At 39.5% G+C, this 21,559-nt stretch overlaps 2 protein-coding genes across 9 annotated transcripts in view; one reads left to right on the top strand and one right to left on the bottom strand.

Moving 5' to 3' along the window:
* ERP44 (endoplasmic reticulum protein 44) overlaps positions 1-2,098 on the bottom strand; it is a 53,166-nt gene extending 51,068 nt beyond the window's left edge. Inside the window, exon 1 of one of the 2 annotated variants that reach the window (XM_065052956.1) lies at positions 1,803-2,098. In XM_065052956.1, coding sequence (XP_064909028.1) covers positions 1,803-1,859 — 57 coding nt within the window. In that variant the 5' untranslated portion in view covers positions 1,860-2,098. The remainder of the gene's footprint in view (positions 1-1,802) is intronic. The other variant, XM_065052957.1, reaches the window with a different exon arrangement.
* The window catches only part of INVS (inversin), a 93,257-nt gene continuing 73,710 nt past the window's right edge, over positions 2,013-21,559 (top strand). For 2 of the 7 annotated variants that reach the window (XM_065052948.1, XM_065052952.1), the window contains exons 1-3: positions 2,013-2,172; positions 7,568-7,737; positions 14,886-15,052. In XM_065052948.1, coding sequence (XP_064909020.1) covers positions 7,632-7,737; positions 14,886-15,052 — 273 coding nt within the window. In that variant the 5' untranslated portion in view covers positions 2,013-2,172; positions 7,568-7,631. Of the gene's footprint in view, positions 2,173-2,743; positions 2,913-3,437; positions 3,462-7,567; positions 7,738-13,287; positions 13,437-14,885; positions 15,053-21,559 lie in introns of those variants that run through there. The other 5 variants (XM_065052951.1, XM_065052954.1, XM_065052953.1 and 2 more) reach the window with 4 other exon arrangements.

Below are 21,559 nucleotides of genomic sequence, written 5' to 3'. Positions count from 1 at the left end.
TAAATGACCCATACACAAAGAAACAACAACTAAACATGGGGAAATTTCAGATCTTAGCCATTTCCTATTTTTAGCTGGCAAACATAGATCTAACTGATGCATATTAAATTTGCATTGATCAACTGTACCATGAGGATAAATGCTTTCATTAACTCATGTCCACTTTTTCAAACTTGTACTTGTCCGTTTCAATGGCATTTAAAAACAGTACACACTCCTTGCTTTTGTTTATTTTAGTCTGTACTTAAAACAGTGGTGAAAACCAACCTAGTGCAGAAGCAGAATTGTTTTAATGCACAGATGTGTCTGGAAGATACTGGGTTAGATACTTCAGTCTCTCATATACTGGGTGTTTCAAAAAGACAGACCCCATTTGAAATCACTGTATCTCTGAAATTTGGTCCATCTTTTTGAAACACCCTGTAGTGATCCCGTCAATCATGTATATTTACTAACCCTGAAACTACAGCAAGTTTATAATAATTTAAACAGAGTTTATCCAGGTAGAAATGCCCATTTCAAAGGAATAATGAGTACTTGTTCTCTTAATTAAGTACCTGTCATCACATTTCTAATTCATCCATTCATTAGTAGCCATTTACTATGTACTTCTCTTTGGACCCCCAAAGCGCTATCTACCTTTACCTCCAGTTAGTCCTTCATTTTCTGGCCAACTTTATTATCCCAAATGTTTTAAATAGAAGGATGAAACACATTAGTATCTTAAGCCCAAATCCTATTAAACTTATTCACACAAGTTGCCTTTAGCTCTGCAAGCTATTTGTGTTATAAAAGGCCCAGAATCTGGTTCTGGAAAAGTAAGAATCACCACATCAGCCTGTTTAAAAATACAGACCAAGTATAACAGAGACAACTTATCACCACAAAATACATGCATCAGTGATTGTGTGTGTGTGTGTGTGCAAAGGCAGAGGGTGGCTTAGGTCATGCATGTAATACCAGCTTGAAGAAAAAAAACAATGCTGTAATCTGACAGCAAAAGATAAATGTGACCACAGTGCAAGACGGCTCGGGAACTCTTCCCAGCCCGGCCCACTGAGCTGTGGGAAGGGGTCCCCCCACCGCAGCCATGCTCACGGATGGGGCGCTCGGGCACGGGAACCCGCTCCCTTCTGTTTAAGGGCAGCAACACCGAATCACGGGCGACAAGCGGACCCCGCAGAGGCTCCGTCGAGGCACTTTCCTCCCGGCCGCCGCGGCTCCCGCTACCGCCCCAGGGGTTGCGCGCCCACCCGCGGGTCCGCTCCCTCCCCTCGCTTTCCCTGCCCGGCTCCTGAAGGGGGCAGGCGCCACACCAGCCTTCTCTGCGGAGGAGCCGGCACCAGGCCCCACCGTCCGCCAGGCCAATGCCCCGAGCCCGCGGCGGCCCCCAAGCCTCGGTGGCGAGCCCAGGCCCGGCCCGGCCCCGCCCCGCCCCGCCGCCGGCCCGTTCCGGGTCCGCAGCCTATCAGCCTCGGCCACAACACCGCACTCCGCCAACCGGGGCCGCTCCCGCAGCCGCCGTTCGCCCGGCTCCCTCCCTCCCCTCCCCTCCCCCGCCGAGCAGGTGCCGGCGGAATGGCCCCGGCCGTGCGAGGGTCGGTACCGCGGCGGGGCCGGGAGCCACCACCAGCCCCCAGGCACGCCCCCGGCGCGCACACGCGGGGCGAGCAGGAGAGCAGGAGCAGCCGGGAGGAAAGAACCCCGAGGCCCGCCGGCCGCCCCCACGCCGCCCGGCGCGGTGCCCCCACCGGCAGGGCCGCAGCGGGGAAGGGAAGGGCTGCGGGCGGCTGGCCGCTCACCAGAAGGACGAGGAGGCAGCCAGGGTCAGGCAGCAGCGGGAAGATGGCGGGTCTCATGGTAGATCGGGCGCCCGGGAGGGGAGGAACACGGCTCCCGCTCTCCGCGGCGGCTCCTCACTTCCCCCGTCGCCAGGAAACACCCGGGCAAGTTCCAGCGCGGGGCCCCGCGCTCCCCGCCTCCACGGCTCACTTCCGGGTCCCCGCGCTGCGTGGGGCACGCCGGGAAGTGTAGTTGCGGCTGGCGGGGGAGGTGGAGGGAGGCAATGAGGCGATCCCAGAAGGCACCGGGGCTGTTCGAGGTGGGGGCCGCGCCCGGCCCGTGAGGGGTTGTGCCGGGTGGCGGCGCAATGAGGCGGCGGGGGGGGTCGAGGTGAGTTACGGGGCGCAGCTGCGGCGCCGGGGCGGGGAAGGGAAGGAGGGAGGGAGGCGGCGGGAGGCGCTTGTGGCCGCCCGGGCGAGGCAGGGTTAACCTTTCCCGCTGTGCTGGCGGGGCTGTCCTGTGGCGCCGCAGCCCCTTCATCGGATGCCGGGGCTCGTTGGGGGTCCCAGCGACCCCTCAGCCCGGGCGGGCCCTCAGTGGTGGCGGGCGGCTGCCCCGTTGTTGAGGCGGGGGGTCGAGCGGACTCCGCGGTGCCCGGGCGGGTTGGGCAGCCCCGGCGGTCCCCGTGGAAAGTTTATCCACGTTCCGTGTGGTGTGGCCGGGTCCCGTCTCGCCCCTTCAGGCGCCGGGAGCAGGCAAATGGCTTTGGGTGGTGTTGGGGCGCCGTGGGCCTTGGGGTCATCACTTCCTCGGAGTTGGGGAAGCAACCTCTGCTTGGGATGCTGGGGAACGTTTTGTGTGAGGGGGCAGAGGATCTGCTGGGAGGTGGGGAAATTTTAGCTTGATAATAGGACTGAACTGGAATGTCACTGTTCATTTTTATTCCTTGACGCTTCAACAGATTTGTGTTTTTTCTAACTTCCTGAGTTCTGAATGCTGGAAAGGAAGAGTACTAAAAATTCAGTACTTCATACTCTTCCAGTAAAGCTTTGGACCTTACGGTATATACATGCTTTGGGACATTGCAGAGCTGCCTCAAAAAGATCACAAAGAGCTGCACTTCGTGTTCTGTGAGTTTCTAGTATGTACCCAAGCGTAAGGAGTGAAACGGGGCATAACGCCATTTAGAAGAAAACTATTTACATCAGCTTTTTGCAAATCAAGCTCAATTTGGCTTCAAAGAAAGCCTGACAGGCTCAGACTATGTGTGACCCTGTAAAAGTCATTTGACCTATCAGTTTCATGAGCTGAAAACACTAATACATATACAAATCATGTATTTTTTTATAGTCTGAAACTGAAACTTAACTTTTATCAGATCTGCTATGCCTGCCTTAAGGGCCTGGGCTTCTCAATCTGTAGAATGAATGTCTTCTAAATGCGTTCACATTTGAAAAATACTTTGATATCTTTTCATAGCAGCTCATTCTTTGCTTTGAAACTTTTATCAGTAGAATTTGATAGACTGGTCTCATTTAAATTTTAACAATCTCATGTTTTGCTGAATAGGAAAATGATGATTATCTGTGTAATCCAAAGTAGACTTACCACAGTTTGGTGTGAAATTTCACATACTTTGAAGAGCCCTTGGTGTCCATATGACTGTCCTTTCATTTCAGGTGACTTGACGAGGCTAATCTTTTTGTACATGTTAGCTTAAAGAAGTAAAAGTGAATTATTTACTTAATTCCAGTAATAAAAAGTGTATTATAGATAATGTCAATTACTTTTTTTTTTTTTTAATAGGAAGATCTTGTAGTTATTTCTTGGGTTTTATTGTTGTTTTTCATCCCTTACAAATGAATGTCTCATTTTTTGTTAATGAGGATCTTTATCAAGCAAGTCCTCTAAATACCAGTTCATCTGTTTGACATATACATGAGAGAAATATCTGAGGAAAGTTACATATTTTCCTTTTTTAATTCCTTTTAATATTTCAGAATTTCTCTGATACAGAATTGGCTCTTTCAATGGAGTTAAGATAGTGTACTGAGAATTACTGTAGAGATAATTGGTTGCTTCTCTCACCCCTGATTACAGACACTTTATGCAAATGGGGCTCTTGTTTTCATCTGTAAATTATGAACTCTTTCATTATTAATTCTATATATAGTCAGTTTTATATGATTGTTGATGTAATTGGGATGCTTTTGATGCTTACTAAGTTCTCTAGTATTTGCTGAATTTTACACTGCTGCCCCTGGATATTTTATATTAGAGTTTCTTTGTTTCTAGAAGGGTAAAATATAAAGAAAATGGATGTCAGTGATAACTTTGGGGGTTAAAACTAGTATCTCAAAATTCCAACAAGTGTAAAATTCCAATGGTCCATATAGGTCCACTTAATAATGTAGGAAGTGCTGATGTTTTTCAGGACAAGGTGGAGGCAAGTTAAAGATAAGCTGGTACTCCTGTATGCCAAGTGCATGTTAAACTGTAGCACGTGATCCGTTAGTGCAGCTTTTTCCCTTCTCTTTCTTTCCTCTTTGGATTGCAGTTGGGTGATGTAGTTTCCTTCATGTTGCAGGCAAATGTATATAGCTGTAGGAATAACCAAGAAGAAAATAAGTAAATGGTTAAGTAGGAGGAGGCACTGTGACTACTTGTAACTAACACTCAGTTTCATGTTGTCCCTTTTAATTTCTTCAGATTTGCCTGAATCAGAGATGCCTTATCTGCTTTTATGCAGTATAATGCAGAGAAGATAACAGAAAGCATAAACCATACTGCTAGATTGGGAGGAAAAGCTTAGTTTTGAATGAAACATAACTATTGTGTCCTAAAAAGTCAAAAAAGCAGTTTTGTTGGAGGAGCAGAGGATACTTGGGAAGCAGAGAATGGGACAAGTATTTTGAAAGATATGGGTTTTCTTTATCCTCTTTAAAAGGAAACAGTGATTGTAGCTAGCACTGGGAACGTTTGAAAGGCTGGTATGTTAAAATTTGTTTTATGTCTTAAAGTATATTTTGGCTTGTTTGGGCATGCCTAAGCTCTGTCCACCCTGCATTGTCACTTATGCATCTGTACTTTCTTTGGCTTTCTTAAGCACCAAGTCAAGGTTTTCTGTAATTTGTTGTGGTGCCTTATGGCACTGTTAGCCTGTCTTCTATGGCTCTGAAAGTGGAAATGTTGTTAACCTCCTGTCACATTAGACTCTTCGAACTCCCTTCTGTTCTCTGCTCCTAAAAGTCAACAAAACCATGAGTCCATTAATGACACAATTCTCATTATGGGAAGGATCACCTACTTGTGTGGTAAAACAAGTGTGTTTAAAATAAAAAAAAGTTTGGCTTTTCTGAAGTGTAGAGAGGTTCACCAAACTCAGTGACGATGGAAGCATTCGTGACTTCCAGCATCATCATTGTTGTGTTATTCTGAGGTTCACAGAAGAAGAGGAAAGCAATAGCATAGGATCGTGTTGTTCCATAGGTTTCAGACTGGAAATGTCTCCAGAAAAAATACTTTCATAAAGTTATGTGTGGAGCTTCTCCTCATACTTCTGCACCAGTGTTCTCAACAGAGTGCACCAGTGCTGTTGTAGAAGCAAGTAACTATTGCGCTCTAGTAACCTGTCCCTTCAGACAGGTACAAATGCCATGTGTGCTTCGTGTTGGCAAGTTGGTTGTTGGGTAAGTGGCTAGGGTGATTTCTGAAATAATTTTGTAGGGGTTCCTGAAACACAGGTTGAGTTTGGGGAAATTGCTTGCTTTATTAGAGTGTAGTGAGCCACTGCATGTTTCCTTAATGCACTTTTTCTAAGCAGTGGTAAAGTTAAGCAATACCATACTTACTGTTGGTTCTGAAGTGACCGGCAGACAGCAAAGGGAGATCCGTGAACACAAGCAAGGAAGCGTTGCAGTAGTGAGGAGTTCTAGGATGTGTCTTCAAGAAAACCAGCATCTCATACCTTTCTGGTCACACCATTACTAGTTTTTGTTGGGGAGAAAGGTTGGAAGATAAGGTGTTATATGCCTTAGGACATGGTGAACCCACTTGCGTGGCTCATTAGAACTCAACCAAACAGACTTCAGGAAGGGAAAGCGCAGTGCTACGGTGAGTTGTTGAAAGAAGCACCACAGCATGCCCTTGGCTGTCTGAGGACACGATGGAGAAGCAGCAGTTTAGACACTAAATGTAGGAGTAGTTCAATTTGTACAGTTCTAAAATTACATTTGGCCCTTTGAAGGCAACCGTGAGGCTGATGTGGCCCCTGGTGAAAATTAGTTTGACATCCCTGCACTAGCATGCTAAAAGCTTTGTCTGCAGTTGCCGTGCATAACTCAGACAATGTCTGAGTTATTCTTGAATGTTTTCATGTAGAGTGGATGCATTATTTTAATGTGTTGTTGAGCACATTTGCACAACCACATGGTTCTGTATTTGTGCTTATTACAGAGATGTGGTGTGAACTGATACTGTGATTGTGCAGGTGTTTTCTGAGTAACTGATGGGATTTGCCATGAAGCTTCCTGTATTTGTTTTCTTGTTAGCTCTTCAAGGAAGTTTGGAGCTTGTGAAGAAAGGTCTACAATTATACTAGAGTATTAAAATGTATTTGATTTTTTTTTTTTTGTTTGTTTGCTTGCAGGTAAAGGCCTGTATCTTAATTACTTCATGCTTAATATCTCTGTAGAAATTTTAACTTCATTTTACATAGAAGTAAAAGTTTCTCTGGTATTTTAGTAACATTTTCCCCCTTAATAAGAACAGATGCTGTATAGCAATATACCAAATTTATAGAACAAATAAATTTATGATGAAAATAACAATTGAAACAAAGTATCTTTCTCTTGCTGTTTGCCAAGTGTACTATGATGTAAATGTGGGACATGAAAAAAAAAAAAAAGTATATTTAAATTAACATGGAACAGAAGATGAAGTGAAAAATTCCCAAGAATTCAGTAGACAACCTCAGTGATACCTCCTCTTTTTTCTGATGTGTACAATTATTGCTTGCACGTCTCAGTTTGTTTTCTGTTCCGAATGTGAAGTGTGGTAAGAATCGAAAGTGGAAGTTCAAGTGTTTGATAGTTTTGGAGAAAGTCAACAAGTTTTCAAGTTTGCAGACCCTTCTTCATTTCCAAAATGATGTGTGGCATCTGCCGTTGCCCAGTTCTAGACAGGATTTAGAGCTAGACTTTTGGTCTCATTCATTGTGGCTTCTCTTACACACATATTTTCCCATTTCTGTTCAGGTTTAAAGAGTATTTACCATCTAGAAAGCTGACCTGATTATTTCAGTTATGTCAGGTGGTGAAACAAAATATACTAGTTCTACTTACAAGCCTTGACCTGCATATGTCCATAAACCATCACGGTAGAATACCACCGTATCTCCAGTACTGGAGGAATATATCAACTTGATACTTGATAACAAACTTCATTGGTTACTGAATTGAAGCACGTATGCCAACACTCTGAAGAAATCTCTTGGATTTTTAGATAAACACTGTCCTATTTGCAGACCTTTGCAAAGCTTATTGACTGAAATTTATGTTGAAGGCAATGAAACTACAATATACGTATGTATATATCTCCTTAATGTAGGCTTTTTCTGGTTGAATCTTGGATAGAGGTAGATTTAATCCACAAAATAAGAAATGTGTTTGTTCTTTGTTGTTTTTAACAGAAGAGTTTATTCTCTTTAGCATTGTTTTGAGTCATCTTAATGACTCTTTATAAAATTCATTATCTTTTATTGTTTTGTTTTGTGTTTTTTTTCTAGAACTGAATTCCTACAAAAAATGTTGGTGGTGCAGATCTGACTTATACTCTTTCAAGGTATTATTATGAGTATTTCAGCAAACTGCCTCTTCAGTGGTTCCTTGTTAGCATCTGAAGTGCATGCTGCTGCTGTTAATGGAGATAAGAGTACCCTTCAAAAGCTAATAGCAGGTAAATGTTTTCTTTGTAGATGCATTTTTATTACTTCAGAACTGAAGCTTTTTGGTTTTGATGTACTACTCTGATCTTTAAGATACATTTTAATTTCTTGGCTATCTGTATTTCTAGAATAAATGTAGTCCTGAAAATAGGACTGAGTTTTCTTACTTTTTATTATCCGTTGCCTTTGATTGGTACTTCTGTGTGAGATTCATAGAAAATTGGTAAGTCATACAACCAGAAGAGTTATTCGGATCTTCTTTTTCATGGAATTTGAGATTATGGAGAAGTGCTTTGGGCTGAAATATTTTGGCCCTAAATCCTCATTTTTGTATAATTGCTTTTGTGGGAAATTTTATAAACTTGTTTTTACACATCATTTAACGAAGTCTTGTCACAGTGTAGTATTTGGGGATTAAATGACCTGGCCTCTATTTGTTCCTTTGATTCTGATTTTACGTGGGAGATAAAACTGCAAAATCCTTGCAGTCTTTGCTATAATAGCAAGATTTTTCTTTTCTGCTTTGTCGTGTTTTGACAGGATATGACACAGACCTTACTTTTGCCAGGACAGGACCAAAAAAAAGTATTGCCTAGCAGAAGAAGAATGCATCAGAGTAGTATTTTTAGCTGTTTACCAGACACTGTTGAAAGTATAACCTGATGCCAGAAGTAAGCTGAGCAGTTGGTGTTATTCACTGAACTTTGTGGCTGCACTTAGCAGCAGCATCTAATTCAGGACGGTACTTCAGCATTATGTGTGTGTATACTGGATGGCTTAACGATGTTCTCTTAACGCAGCCAAGCTTTGCAACTTGATTATGTGGCTAGTGGTATACGCAGTAACATAAAGTCTGACTTTCTCCTTCTTTTAGGAAGGGCTTTTTACTCTTGAATTCATTATTACTTTCCTCTTTGAGTTTTTCCTGTTAAGTTAGTAACATATGAGGGGCATAGTGGCTGGTTAAACAGTCCCTTAGAGCAGCCCCTGTAACCTGTTTGGTGATTTGTTCTTTTTTCCACCTGTAGTTTCATGGAACATGTGTGACTGTATACAAACATATACATTGTATTAGCATATAACTCCTGAGTATGGATGCATGTGTAATCTGCCACCCAATAGCCTGTGATTTTAAAGGAGCAGGTGTTTGAAATAATACAGTGTGTTCTAGATACTGTGTGCCTTTTGATATCCTGTACCAATAGGAGGCATAAATAGGCAGATTCAAAGATAAGTAGAAAACTTACAGAAAGGAGGACTTCGGAACAAAGTGTGGTGTTTTGTTAACCATCACTGATGATTAATTAGACTTAATATGAGCCAGCAGTGTGCCCCAGTGGCCAACAAGGCCAACAGCATCCTGGCTTGTATCAGGAATAGTGTGGTCAACAGGCAGGACTAGAGAAGTGATCGTCCCCCTGTACTCAGCACTGGGGAGGCCCCACCTCTAATCCTGTGTTCAGTTTTGGGCCCCTCACTGCAAGAAAGGCATTGAGGTGCTGGAGAGAGTTCAGAGAAAGGCAGCGAAGCTGGTGAGGGGATTGGAGCGCAAGTCTGATGAGGAACAGCTGAGGGAACTGGGGCTGTTTAGCCTGGAGAAAAGGAGGCTGAGAGGAGACCTGATTGCTGTCTACAACTGCCTGAAAGGAGGTTGTAGCATGGAGGGGGTTGGTCTCTTCTTCCAGGTAACGAGTGATAAAAAAAGAAGAAATGTCCTCAAGTTGTGCCAGAGGAGATTTAGATTGAGTATTAGGAAAAAATTCTTCACGGAAAGGGTTGTCAGGCATTGGAACAGGCTGCCCAGGGAAGTGGTTGAGTCACCATCCCTGGAGGTGTTTAAAAGATGTGTAGATGAGGTTCTTAGGGACGTGGCTTAGAGGTGGACTTGGCAGTGTTAGATTAATGGTTGGACTTGATGATCTTGAGGATGTCTTCCAACCAAAATGATGCTATGACTTTCTGAACAACGCATGGGTTAAATACCATAAAGCACAGGACATGCCAAGTGTTTATTGTATAACCAGTGCTCTAACGAAGTGTGCTAATTGTTTGCATTGCATGAGTTGCTTACTACTATATCACATTGTTTTAGAATTGTATGATCTCAGGCTTTTGGGAATACTCATAGTATTTTTATTATACAACACCAAACGTGTCTTTAATTAACAGTTCTTCTGTGTTAAAAGCCATCTGTGTGATTTTCATTCTAGTCCAAAAGGGAGCAAAAGTTGATTCTGTGTTTGGAGGATAATTTTGTAGTTAGCGCACTTATGTAGAGTTTCAGGAAGATGTATCTAATTGTTTTAATTTTGCATAAGAACACAACAATATGCATTATAGTCATTATACTGAAGTGCCCATTCACTCCAACTCCTTCTAAAACCCGTAGTATGACTTGCATGCATCTGCTTCTAAAACGCTGAAATTCTGGGTTGCAAAGATGCAGTTGCCTGTTTTTCTTTGATTCTCTGCTTTTCCATATTCTGCAATATGAGAGGTTGAGTAAGACTCAAATCAGATTTTACAAAAGGTAGGATTCTTGCAAGTAACATGAGATGGTTTATCTTTTAATAATTAAACAGAATTCATGTCTTCCCCCTGCCCTTTATCCTCTTCTGGCTTGAAAAATGCATAGAAATGTTAAGAGTCTGATGTGACTGCTTGCATAGACAGTAAGGAAGTAATGAGATATGAATATGAGAGTTAAATTTTGAAATTGAGCCACTTGATTTTGTGATATTTGTGACCTCCGTTGGCAACAAGTTTATAAAATGTGTAATCTGGGTGGGATGAGGATGTTGATCCTGAAAAGGGAAGGATCAAACAAACTTCCTTTCTTAAGCAAGTACGTGAAAGAGACTTTAATTTTGCCACAGCACATTTTAGATAGACCAATATGTGAATGTTTAGAAGTCTTGCTGTGTTTTCTTGATTGCAGAAAATAATAATTGGCTGTAGCTGTGAGGTCCACAAGGTGCTGTGGTTAGTGTGTTTCATCAAGATCATCCCCTTTAGCGCTTGATAGTGATGTAGTAGCTCCTAGTCCTTGTCCCGTCTCTTATCCCGAGCACAGAGACACTCTTTCTGGGAAATGCCCACAGAACCTTAACCACTCCAAGTGCCTTACAGAGTCTTGTAAGCAAACATAATAATAACAAAAAGAAACTCACTGCTAGCTGAAGATAGTTTCTTCCCCTTAAAAAACAGCACAGCAGCTTTGGGAAAATCACTGGCATGAAGTTTTGAAGGTCTAGCTCATTTTTCACTCAGACTGTATGCACACATGGAAATTTTGTCATAAGTTACATTTGTTGCTTGACTTAGCTGGGTAGTCCTTGAGCTTAGGTATATAGATACCTATATATATAGACACTAAATGAGGTCCTGGGAACCCTGAAGCTACTTGTGGGCTGAATAGCTGACAAGAAGCTGTTTTTTCTTGTCTTGACCGTACCCGTTTCTTCTAGTCTATACATTCTGTACATCCTCTGACATTATATAGCGGAAAGAGAACTTGGAATTTGAGGGAGAGAGACTAGTTTTGCACACTGCTGATTTGAGAACAAGTATTACATGAGCATAAGCCATGTGCTTGTGTTTTTTTGGGATAAATGCATGTTTATGTATTTCTTTTTAAAAATATATGTGATTGTGTAAGCCCCATAACCTTCAACAAATTTAAGATACAATTGAGGCTGTGTTAACACTGAACAATGGAGTATGGTTTAGTGATATGTAAATTACCAGACTGAACTAATACTCCAATAGCACCTGACAATAGTTAGCTAATTAAAGAAACTGGCTTGTTGACTGGGAGCAGTGCCATGTTCAATTATTCTTTGTACCTCAGTATCTATCTGTTGGTGTGCAGGGCTGCATGTTTGTTCATAACTGGCTTAGATGTTTCTTTACTATGCTCTGCCGAATGGGAAAAGATAAAATACTGAGACATAAGACGTTGTCAGTTTCACCATGTGTGTGCATAAATTTTAAAATACTTCTTTCTAATAGTAGGTGAAAGAAGTATTGTCAAACTGCATTCAGTTAGCAGTAGAAATATAATGCTATCAAATAAAAGTCTAGCAAATGCTTTTACAACTTAGGGAAAATAAAAACCATTTGTATTCCTCTGTGTAACTCCTATCTTACATTTTGAATTATTTCCTAAATGTAATGTAATTAATTAAACAAATCACTTTTTTCTACATGCTGCTTTCTAATGCATTTAGTAAATATTACAGCATTTCATTTTGAGTAGAACAACTATAGGCTTCAATAATGAAACTAAGACGTCATTTAAGTGAATATGTAAAGACAACACATGAGCTTTTTTCTCAAAAAAGTTGATGAAAATTAGCATTTTAAGAGTATAAAATATATAATTTTTATTAACATTGTGTACATTATTTATTTTTCACATAAAAATGCAGGTACATATAACAGATCAGAAATAATAATCCAAATACCTTTCAATTTACACAGCTTTTAAGTCCCTTTCAGAAACATATTGCAAATTATTGTTTAACAGTCTTACAATTTACTTTTAAATACACTACTATCAAATTAAGCTTTTTTGATATCTTGTGTTGTGATGTGAAGAGTAATGAATAAGATCTATCCAGTACTTTCATCTTCTCTAATGCTAAGCAAGATTCTGACCAAGTTCTTATGCAGCTTTTATGCAAAGTCATACAGGAAAAAAATAACCTCTATACGTTTACAAATGTAATTTTCTATTATTTTATTTTTGTTCAGTATAAAAATATACTTTGGTCATTTATTCCTTGAAAAAAATCTAAGACCCACCTGTTGTGCTTTTTATGAGACATTTCTAAAGGCAAAAAGGAGGAAAGGCTTACAAGGGTAATGAGGCTGTTGCTAATACAGTGAGAATGTAAAAATCTGTGGAAGGGAAGACATCAGTGTGGGCCATGTCTTTTCTGTGTACTTTGTATTCTGGTAAACCCGTGAAAGTAGGTGGAGGAGTGGTGATAACACTTGTAAAATCTGAAGCAGAAAACAAGTCCTGGATTCAAATGCGATTAACAGATGACCATATAAAGCAAGCCTGAACATGAAGAAAAACAAACAAACAAACATGTAATGATTGCATTTATAGGTCTAAACAAGAAACTATAGTGCTGATGTTTTATTACTGTCTGTCTGACCAGATGGTGATATGTGTGACACACTAAAGGAGGCTGGAGGGTCTGAATTGTCAGTAACAATAGTAATGAAGGTTACTTTCCTGTGGTTTGGTGTAAATGGCTATTGGGGATATCATCCTAAAACTAAGTTGTTAGAAATCATTAATGGACTGGCAACAGAAATTCCAGTGAACCCAGAACTAAATGAACTCTTGAGTTTCTCTTGACTGCTGTGTAGGACCCAAATTGGTGCTACCAAGTGGAATTTTGTAACTCTTGACCAGAGTGCGCAGGGATAAGCAACAGCAGCCTGCTATAGTTGTGTACTCTAGAAATGGTCAAGGGCATTAAAATGAAAGTGCTTGCTAAGAAGAAACTGAAGAATAATCTAAAGAGTAAACTCCTTGCTTGCAGTGTGAAATCAACGCTAAAGCCCTTAATAAAATAAAAAGTTGAGGAATGTCAAAGGGAAGCAAGTATGGCTAAATGACAGTGTGAGGCTGGATATTAAAAGCAAGATGTTCCTCAAAAGCATAACCTGTGTCTGAGGAAGGTAGATGCAGGTCAGTAAAATACTTTTTTTTTTTTTTTTAAAGGAATAATTTATTAGAGGCATAAAGTTAATTATAGAACTAGTGGTTTGCCAAGTTGAGGGGTCAGTCAGAGAAGACAAGGCCCTGGGTGAAGAACAACAAAAAAAATTCTATATTTACGTTCACAGAAGAGCTTAGAAAGGTTCCTAATCGTTTGTTTTTGTTTTGTTTTGTTTTTTTTTTTTTGTGGAACAGAAAGAGTTTACTCAGGGTAAATCAGTGTTTCTAAGCAAGAGAAGGTGTTACAGAATGAATCATAAAAATGACATGTTATTCACTCAACAGTTTTAAAAGAACTTGGAAATGGAGTGAATGAGCTTTACTCAGACTAGCAATATCCTGCTTAAAAGTGCATTTTGTGAGGGGCTTGGTTGACTGGGAATGAATTTTAATCCTTGATATTCCCTTTGATTTACGTTTAATCTGCTTGACTCTTCTGCTAGATGAATCAATATAAATTATGATTAAGAATAAATTACTGGATATGTAGAAAAGTATAATATGCTGGGGGAGAGTGATAATTGTGTTTGTAAAGGAGAAGCATGCCTCTCCTGGAGTTCTTTTGAAGCATCAACAATCACGCAAACAAAGGAGTATTTAAAAATAAAAAATAACTTCCTGTTAAAATTCAGTGTTCCTTGAATAATTGTAGGCGATAGTGCTGCATGGGACGTATTTAGAGTTGGGATGTGTAGGATAGTTGACATCTATGAATTCATAGGTGCAAGTTTCCATGTAATGACATAATAGAAATTTCAAACTTTATCATGGCCAGTGGTTTGGGGTTTTTTTATTGTGAATAGGAATACAATTTTGTTTTTTTTGTATAGGACCTAAAACTTGTTATTTTAGATTAACTTCTGCTTTACTAACTAGTTGATACTAACTGTATCAAGAAAGCTTGAGAAACATTTTAGTAGTTTCCATATTGCAAGGCACTATAAAATAAATAATGGTATTGATGGAATATTGACATGTTAATGCTTTTTCAATAAACATTGCTGTGAGTAGGCTTCAAAGCTTTATTTACAGTGTTCACAGGTTTCAGGAGGACTGTTTAGCTTACTTGGTGTTGAAATTTTTTAAAATAATCTTTGCAGACAAGATCTGTGTAACTATTTCAAAAATATTTAAAATAATGATGCTGCAGAATGTTACTGGTGGTAGCTGTATTTTCAGAACTAATGTTTTCCAAATGTACATTTTTGGTAAATACGTTTCAAAATGTCCTATAAATGTCTGTAAAAACAGGGTAAAAAGTAGTAACTTTTGAGTTTTTTCTTGTACTCCTTTATTTTGATCGCTCCATTTATAATAATAAAATACTACTTTTACTTAAAGTGCCCTTTTAATTAAAAAAGTACTGCTCTTAGATACTCATGGACTTGATTGCTTTGTGTGACTTTTGTTGTTTTTTAGGAAACTCTGAGCTGAAAGATAAAGAGGACCAGTTTGGAAGAACTCCACTTATGTACTGTGTACTGGCGGACAGGCTGGACTGTGCAGAGACATTGCTGAAGGCTGGAGCTGATGTTAATAGAGCTGATCGTAGCCGAAGAACTGCGCTCCATCTTGCTGCACAAAAGGTAATAGCATTAAAAGTGCTCTGCCGTCCTATAAACTTGCAGCATTCACAGCAGATATAAAGGAGATTTTCTTGTATTGAGTAAGCATTGTGTATCTTTAGAGGCTTTCATTATTTTAGAGGCAAATAATGCTATGCGTTTCTTAAAACTTGGCCCATCTCAAAGTAAATTTTATTTTTAATGTTTTTACTTAGTGTATTTGGTAGCTATTTGCAGAGACAGTATAATTCATTGCTGTTTTAAGAGCTTGTACTTTCTAGGAGAATCTTGCAGTACTGCTTTCACTCAATATAAGCTAAAACTCTACAGTCAATGTAAGGCTCTTTCTTTTCTCTCAAGTATCAAATAACTGAGCTAAGGTATTCCTTAATCCTTCATCTTTTCCTAATGGCATCTCTAACTCCTTTTGAAGTAGTCACTTTATTACTTGCAGTTGGGTAATTGATCTCTTCCTAGCACTCAGGTGCTCTTGCTTGTTGTCCCACAAGTGTCCTAGAAGCCATGTTTCAGAACTCTGAGTTGTCTAAAATAGCTCTGTTTTGCTTTGGATATCAATAAGCAGTATCACAGTTTCTGTACTTGATATAAATGCTGTTCATAGTCCCAATCGAAAATATTTCTGTTAGTATAGCCAGGCAGACTGACCCATGCTGTGCCATATTCTTTCAGTTTCAACATAGGTAAAAGGTTAAGGTGATCTGATGACTTCAGTAACTCTGTCTAATGCTGTTTTCATATCTCTGTCACCTTTACCAATTACTGCAGAAACTGAGGTCTCAGAACTCAAAGTCACTATGTCATCCTTGTCTTGCCATTATTTGTCCAAATGGCTTTTGTCACTGGAGCGTGTTTATAAAGTAACAGTTACCTGGAAGCATGGATCAGGTTCTCAACAAAAGCATCCTTTTAATGTCTCTGTCTCAGACTTCATTGATGTCCTGGAAGTAAGAGTTACTTATTGGTCCACCTAATCACCTTTCTTTTGTACCAGATTGGGCGTGTTCTCACACTTTGCTTTGCAGAAAGTCCTTAAACTAGTAAGGTAATTTCTGACCTTATCAGAAATTTCAGCTGTTAATACTACTTGAAATAGCAATGCTTTTTGAAAACAGCTATGGTTATACATTGATATGATAACCTCTGCCGAGTGGTTGCTTACATAATAATAGTTACATTCTTAATAATAAGTCTTCCATAGACTCATAGCTTTTAAGCTTCACACATCTGTTGGTCTGGAAAAGATTCTTAGCATGAATAAGGAGTTAAAAGTTAAACTCTTTGCTTAAATGTAGCAAATATATCTTTTGATGGAAAATATTTAAAATATACTACAATGCCATTTTAGACAATGGAGTGGGAATAATCTCGAGTAACTTCAGGAATTTACTTTGCAGACATCTAAATCTGAGCTAGTAATCTAGATCACTTTTAAAGTTAATGCATTTAATTAGGTGAAATTTATTCATCCTAAAGTAAATACTGTAGGACACACTGACTAGCTAGGTCGTCCTTTTAGGCATCTGACTGATGTAGTTTTTGATGTTCTCAATGTCTAAATTGTGACAAATTAATCTCACCCAAGGCATACCTTTTTTTATCAAGTGATCTTTTTTGAATCTTCATTAACATGATCTCTTGTAGTTTCTGTCTTGTCTTCATCACCTTATGATAGAGATGCTTCAGTCTTTGTGGGCAGAAGGCCATGTAAATTAAGTTATCTGGTTTTATTTCTTTTGTTTTCTTCTATTCTGCTATAAAGGTAGACTACTTTGGTCTGTCATTAAAATGAACAGACCTCCCAAGCAATTTTGAAAGCATGCACACCCTTTAAAAAAAAAAAAAAAAGATAGATAGGTCAAGTCAACTTCAGAAAACTTAAATTAAAAAAAACAAGCAAAAAAAAAAAAAAAAAAAAAAAAACAACAACAAAACCCTAAAACCCAGACCCACCAGAAAATGCTACAAATCATTGCAGGAGTGTACCTGTGAAGATTGCCATAGGAGTTTCAGAGGACAGTTATGACTTCATGAGCATGGATGTAATTTACTGGCTGCTGCTGCAGTGACTGATTGCAACTGAAGTAAAATCATTAACATAATTTGCCAGTGATTTCACACTGAGGAATTGTATTACTATGTGTGTACAGATTGTTTAAAGTGGTAGAACTTAGATTATTGTGCAATAAACATGCTGTGGAGACAGATATGAGTACTGGGATTGCAGTTTAACTGCAGACATTCATTTTCACTTGTAAGCATTCTGGTAGCAATTTGCTTCTAGTCCAAAATTGCAACTTGCTTAAACTCTCGCATGTGATACTTCTGAACGGAAATGTTTCTACATAGCCAAATTACCTGTATATGATGTTTTCATTTGTCTTCCATTAAGTAATTCCAGTTTAATATAAGGAAAAAACCAGGCCCGCATCTGTCAGAATTTCTCACAGAGGATGCTCACTTATTAGCAACCTGTTTACTCTGGGGAAGTAACAATCTCTATGAATTCCCTAGTCACAGCCTTTTGTCTGAACAGGGACAGAAGAAAAAATTCAGTAGCTTTGTTGTTGGATGCTAATAATATGCACTTAAAATAATCTATCAGGGTGCTTAACTGTCAGGAGGATATTAATTTTTGGCTTCAGGAAGATTAATACCGCCCCAGTGGGAAAATGTGGCTTTCATTATGTAGAAGTACTAAATATTCTGTAGGTTGTATTAATTCTTTGCTGACACAGTTATTGACAAATAACAGTACATCCAGGATGCAGTTAGGAATTCTGTGTCAAGTAGGAGTGTATGTTTTAATGATCTTTAGTTGTAATTTTTCTTAAAGTATGAAAAATAGTTGTTCCTGTATACTTACCAGTAACCATACAGGTAAAGAAGGAAATAAGACAACCTATGGAAAGTATAAGACATCGTAGAAAAATAGAAACAGAAGGTAGTCTTTAGTTTGGTTGTTTTTTGAAACCTTATTTCCAAGTATTAACTTTCCCAGTGTATATCATGAAAATAAACAAACACAGTGCCTTTCAAAGATGATGGTGGTCAGTTTGTGTTCTGCTTTTTTTTCTAGGCTGGTAACCTTTTGTGATGTTCCTCCTTAAATGAGAGCTCATAATGAGTAATAATTCTGTGCATATAGTAGGTTCATGAAGTATGAATGAGCTTTACATTCATTCAGTCATACTTTCATGTGAACATAAAATTTGTCTAAAAAAAAATTAAATCTGAACAAACCAAGGTATAAAACAGGAATGTGGGCCAACCAACCAGAAGAGGTGATTTTTTTACATGCAGGACTACAGTTTCCTCTGTGTTTAATTAAGCCACAGACAATAACTATGATACAAATGTTTTATTTTCTTTCCCAAACAAAGGGTTCTCTCTAGTGAATGCAGCCTGAAGATGCTTGAGGGCAGAAAACAGAGTTCCTTATATATGATTTATATATGTTGTATTACAGATAAACTGATGGAGCTACCAAAGGGTTGGTTCTGCACATGGTCTTCCCCTGAGCCCTTTTCACAACTGCAGAACTGCTCAGTGTTCAGTGAGTTGAAAAAAAAAATGAGCTCTACAAAATAATGATTCTTTTTTGCCTATTTAGCACAAGTCATAGAATGATTTCAGTTGGAAGAGCCCCTCAGGATCATCGAGTCCAACCATAACTTAACCTAACTGTAGTACCAACCTATGTCCCTAAGAACCTCATGTAAATGCCTTTTAAACTCCTCCAGGGATGGTGACTCCACCCTGGGCACCCTGTTCCAATGTCTGATAACCCTTTCCATGAAGAATTTTTTCCTAATATCCAATCTGAACCTTCCCTGGTGCAGCTTGAAGCCATTTCCTCTCATCCTATCACTTGCTACTCAGGAGAAGAGACCAACCCTCTCCATGCTACAATCTCCTTTCAGGTAGTTGTAGACAGTGATCAGGTCTCCCCTCAGCCAACCCCAGTTCTCTCAGCCGTTCCTCATCAGACTTGTGCTCCAGACCCCTCACCAGCTTTGTCACCCTTCTCTGAACTCTCCCCAGCACCTCAGTGTCTTTCTTGTAGTGAGGGGCCCAAAACTGAACACAGGATTCAAGATGCAGCCTCACCAGTGCTGAGTACATTGGCACTGTCCTTATGCTCCCAAATGATTTTCAGTATTGGTTGTGCTGATGCTGCTGTTGATCTGTGCTCTAAGCCTAATTTAAATAATTAAAAATGAGTACAGGAAGAGTTTAAGAGGAAAAAACTCGCATTGTTACAAGGAACTGATTTACAGTATTGTCCCCCAGAAAGTTGTGCTCTCACCACTGAGGAAGAATAATAAAGCAGCCAGAGACTGTGCAGGGCTGGAACTTCTTAAATGGACCTTGGCATCATGAAAAATATTCTTAAAACCTTATATAAGAATTTACCAGTGTGTTCAATTTGAGTTGAGGGAGGATAAGGAAACCTTTTTGAAAGTCCTTTTTTTTGTGCGATAAATGGCAGTCGTGGTTTTCTTTCAAGTCTTTGTATATGTCTCTAATTCTGCTGCAGACTGTTATTTAGATTTCATTAATACTTCCATTTGCCTCTGAATTATCGTGTCTTGATTTAGTGACTAGTGAGCAAATATTAAAGTTATGAAACGGTGATCTTGAAATCAAAAACTGGTCTCCTTGTGAAACTCAGCATTCCAACGTAACTCCTGGGCATGTTAAATTTCTTTATTTCTCCACTGAAATGTGCAGAGTGGCTTAGAACATGTTCGTGCACAAAAAATAATACAAGATAGAAGCATCTTGTGGAGACTAGTGTTAAGTAAGCTGTTTTGAATATAGTTAGAGAGAGAAATGATTGGTCTGAATAGGTTCTGGAAAATCAAGCAACACCAGATATTATGAGAATGGTCAGAACACTGTATTGTATATTTTTCCACTTCAGAAATTCCGTATCTTGATCCATCAGTGCATCACAGATGTGAAGGAGAGGGAAGGCTTTACATGGGAGTTACAGTCAACATTACAGAGCAGCATAACTGAAACATGAAGCTTGAGAACAGTTTTGTTGGTATGGAGAGCTTGATTTGGGCACATCTTAGCAGTATGTGGTTCTTGGCTTTTCAGGCAACGCATTTTCAGCTTACATACTTTGTCATGCCTTGTAACAAGGCAAGAATGTGCACAGTCTTGGTTGCTTAAGTGTTAAGTCACTATAGTCATTTAGTATCCAGCAAACATCTGCCTCTACTGTCAAACTGTGGGTGAAAATCCGGACAGTTCTCTTGTGTGCAGAAGATAAAACTGTAGAAATGCTACTCTACAAATCAGGTTTCAGTTGCACAGTAGATACTAAGCCACCTGAATCTGATTTCTCACTGGTTTTATGTTAATATTTTAAGACAAGGTTATGCAAAAATTTACATGCCAAAATAGCTCTTTTGACTTCAAGATCAGAATTTCAGAGTAACTAAAGATCAGACTCTGTGTACAGATGGAGTGATAAGTATGGTATGAATGTCTATAGGGTATGGCACATGTAAAATTCACTTTTAAATTATTTTAGTAACTGTTAGTTTCTAAACTTATTAGAAGAAAGCATGTTTGAAAATATTTCTTGCAATTTGTGGTACCTCCCTGAATACACCTACTTTCCAACAGTCATTTTGGGCATCAAAGTAATTATAGCATGGCTAAATGAAAAATGTAGCATTTATTATTGTCTTTGGATAGGATTTGACTGTGAAAGAGAACAAAGAAAGCTGACTGAGGCACTAAAATGCATTACACTATAAATATCTGATGCGTTTGCTATATGGCCTGCTGTAGACAGAATGATTCTATTTCCACTCGTAAGAGCAAAATACTATTTTTTTCCCATTTAGAATAGTAGAAGAAAAAGCTGAAGGTGGATGGGGAAGGTTCAAAGAGAGGGTTTGCATCAGGAGCGCATGGGACATATTTAGGCAAATACTACATAGTAGAGTATATTTGTGTGGAAGGGGATGGACCAAGTGTCATAGAATCATTCTGTTTGACAGAGATCCTCAAGATCGAGTCCAACCATAACCTAAGTCTAGTACTAAACCATGTCTCTAAGAACCTCATGTAAATGTCTTTTAAGCACCTCCAGGGATGGTGACTCCACTACTTCCCTTGGGAGCCTGTTCCAATGTCTGACAACCCTTTCCATGAAGAATTTTTTCCTAATATCCAATCTAAACCTCCCCTGGCCCAACTTGAGGTCATTTCCTCTTGGCCTATTGCTGATTTACATGCTGATGAAGTGGTCTGGGGCAGTTGCCTGGGGCAGACGATGTTTCAGACCGTCAGCTGTTGTAGCATCCATATTTTGAAGGATTTTGTTTTAATTGTGAGGTTGCAAACCTAATTTAAAAGTAGAACGAAGAAGAAATACATCTAAGGTTTTTGTGAAGATGAATGGGTTAGGTCTTGATATGTGTAAAGGATGTTCGGGTATGATTCTCAGGGAGGCATGTCTCCTGGAACACAACTTGAAAAACATAG

The sequence above is a fragment of the Columba livia genome, chromosome 2 (genome assembly GCF_036013475.1).
Source record: "Columba livia isolate bColLiv1 breed racing homer chromosome 2, bColLiv1.pat.W.v2, whole genome shotgun sequence".
Taxonomy (NCBI): Eukaryota; Metazoa; Chordata; class Aves; order Columbiformes; family Columbidae; genus Columba; species Columba livia.
This window is presented reverse-complemented; position numbering and strand designations above follow the sequence as displayed.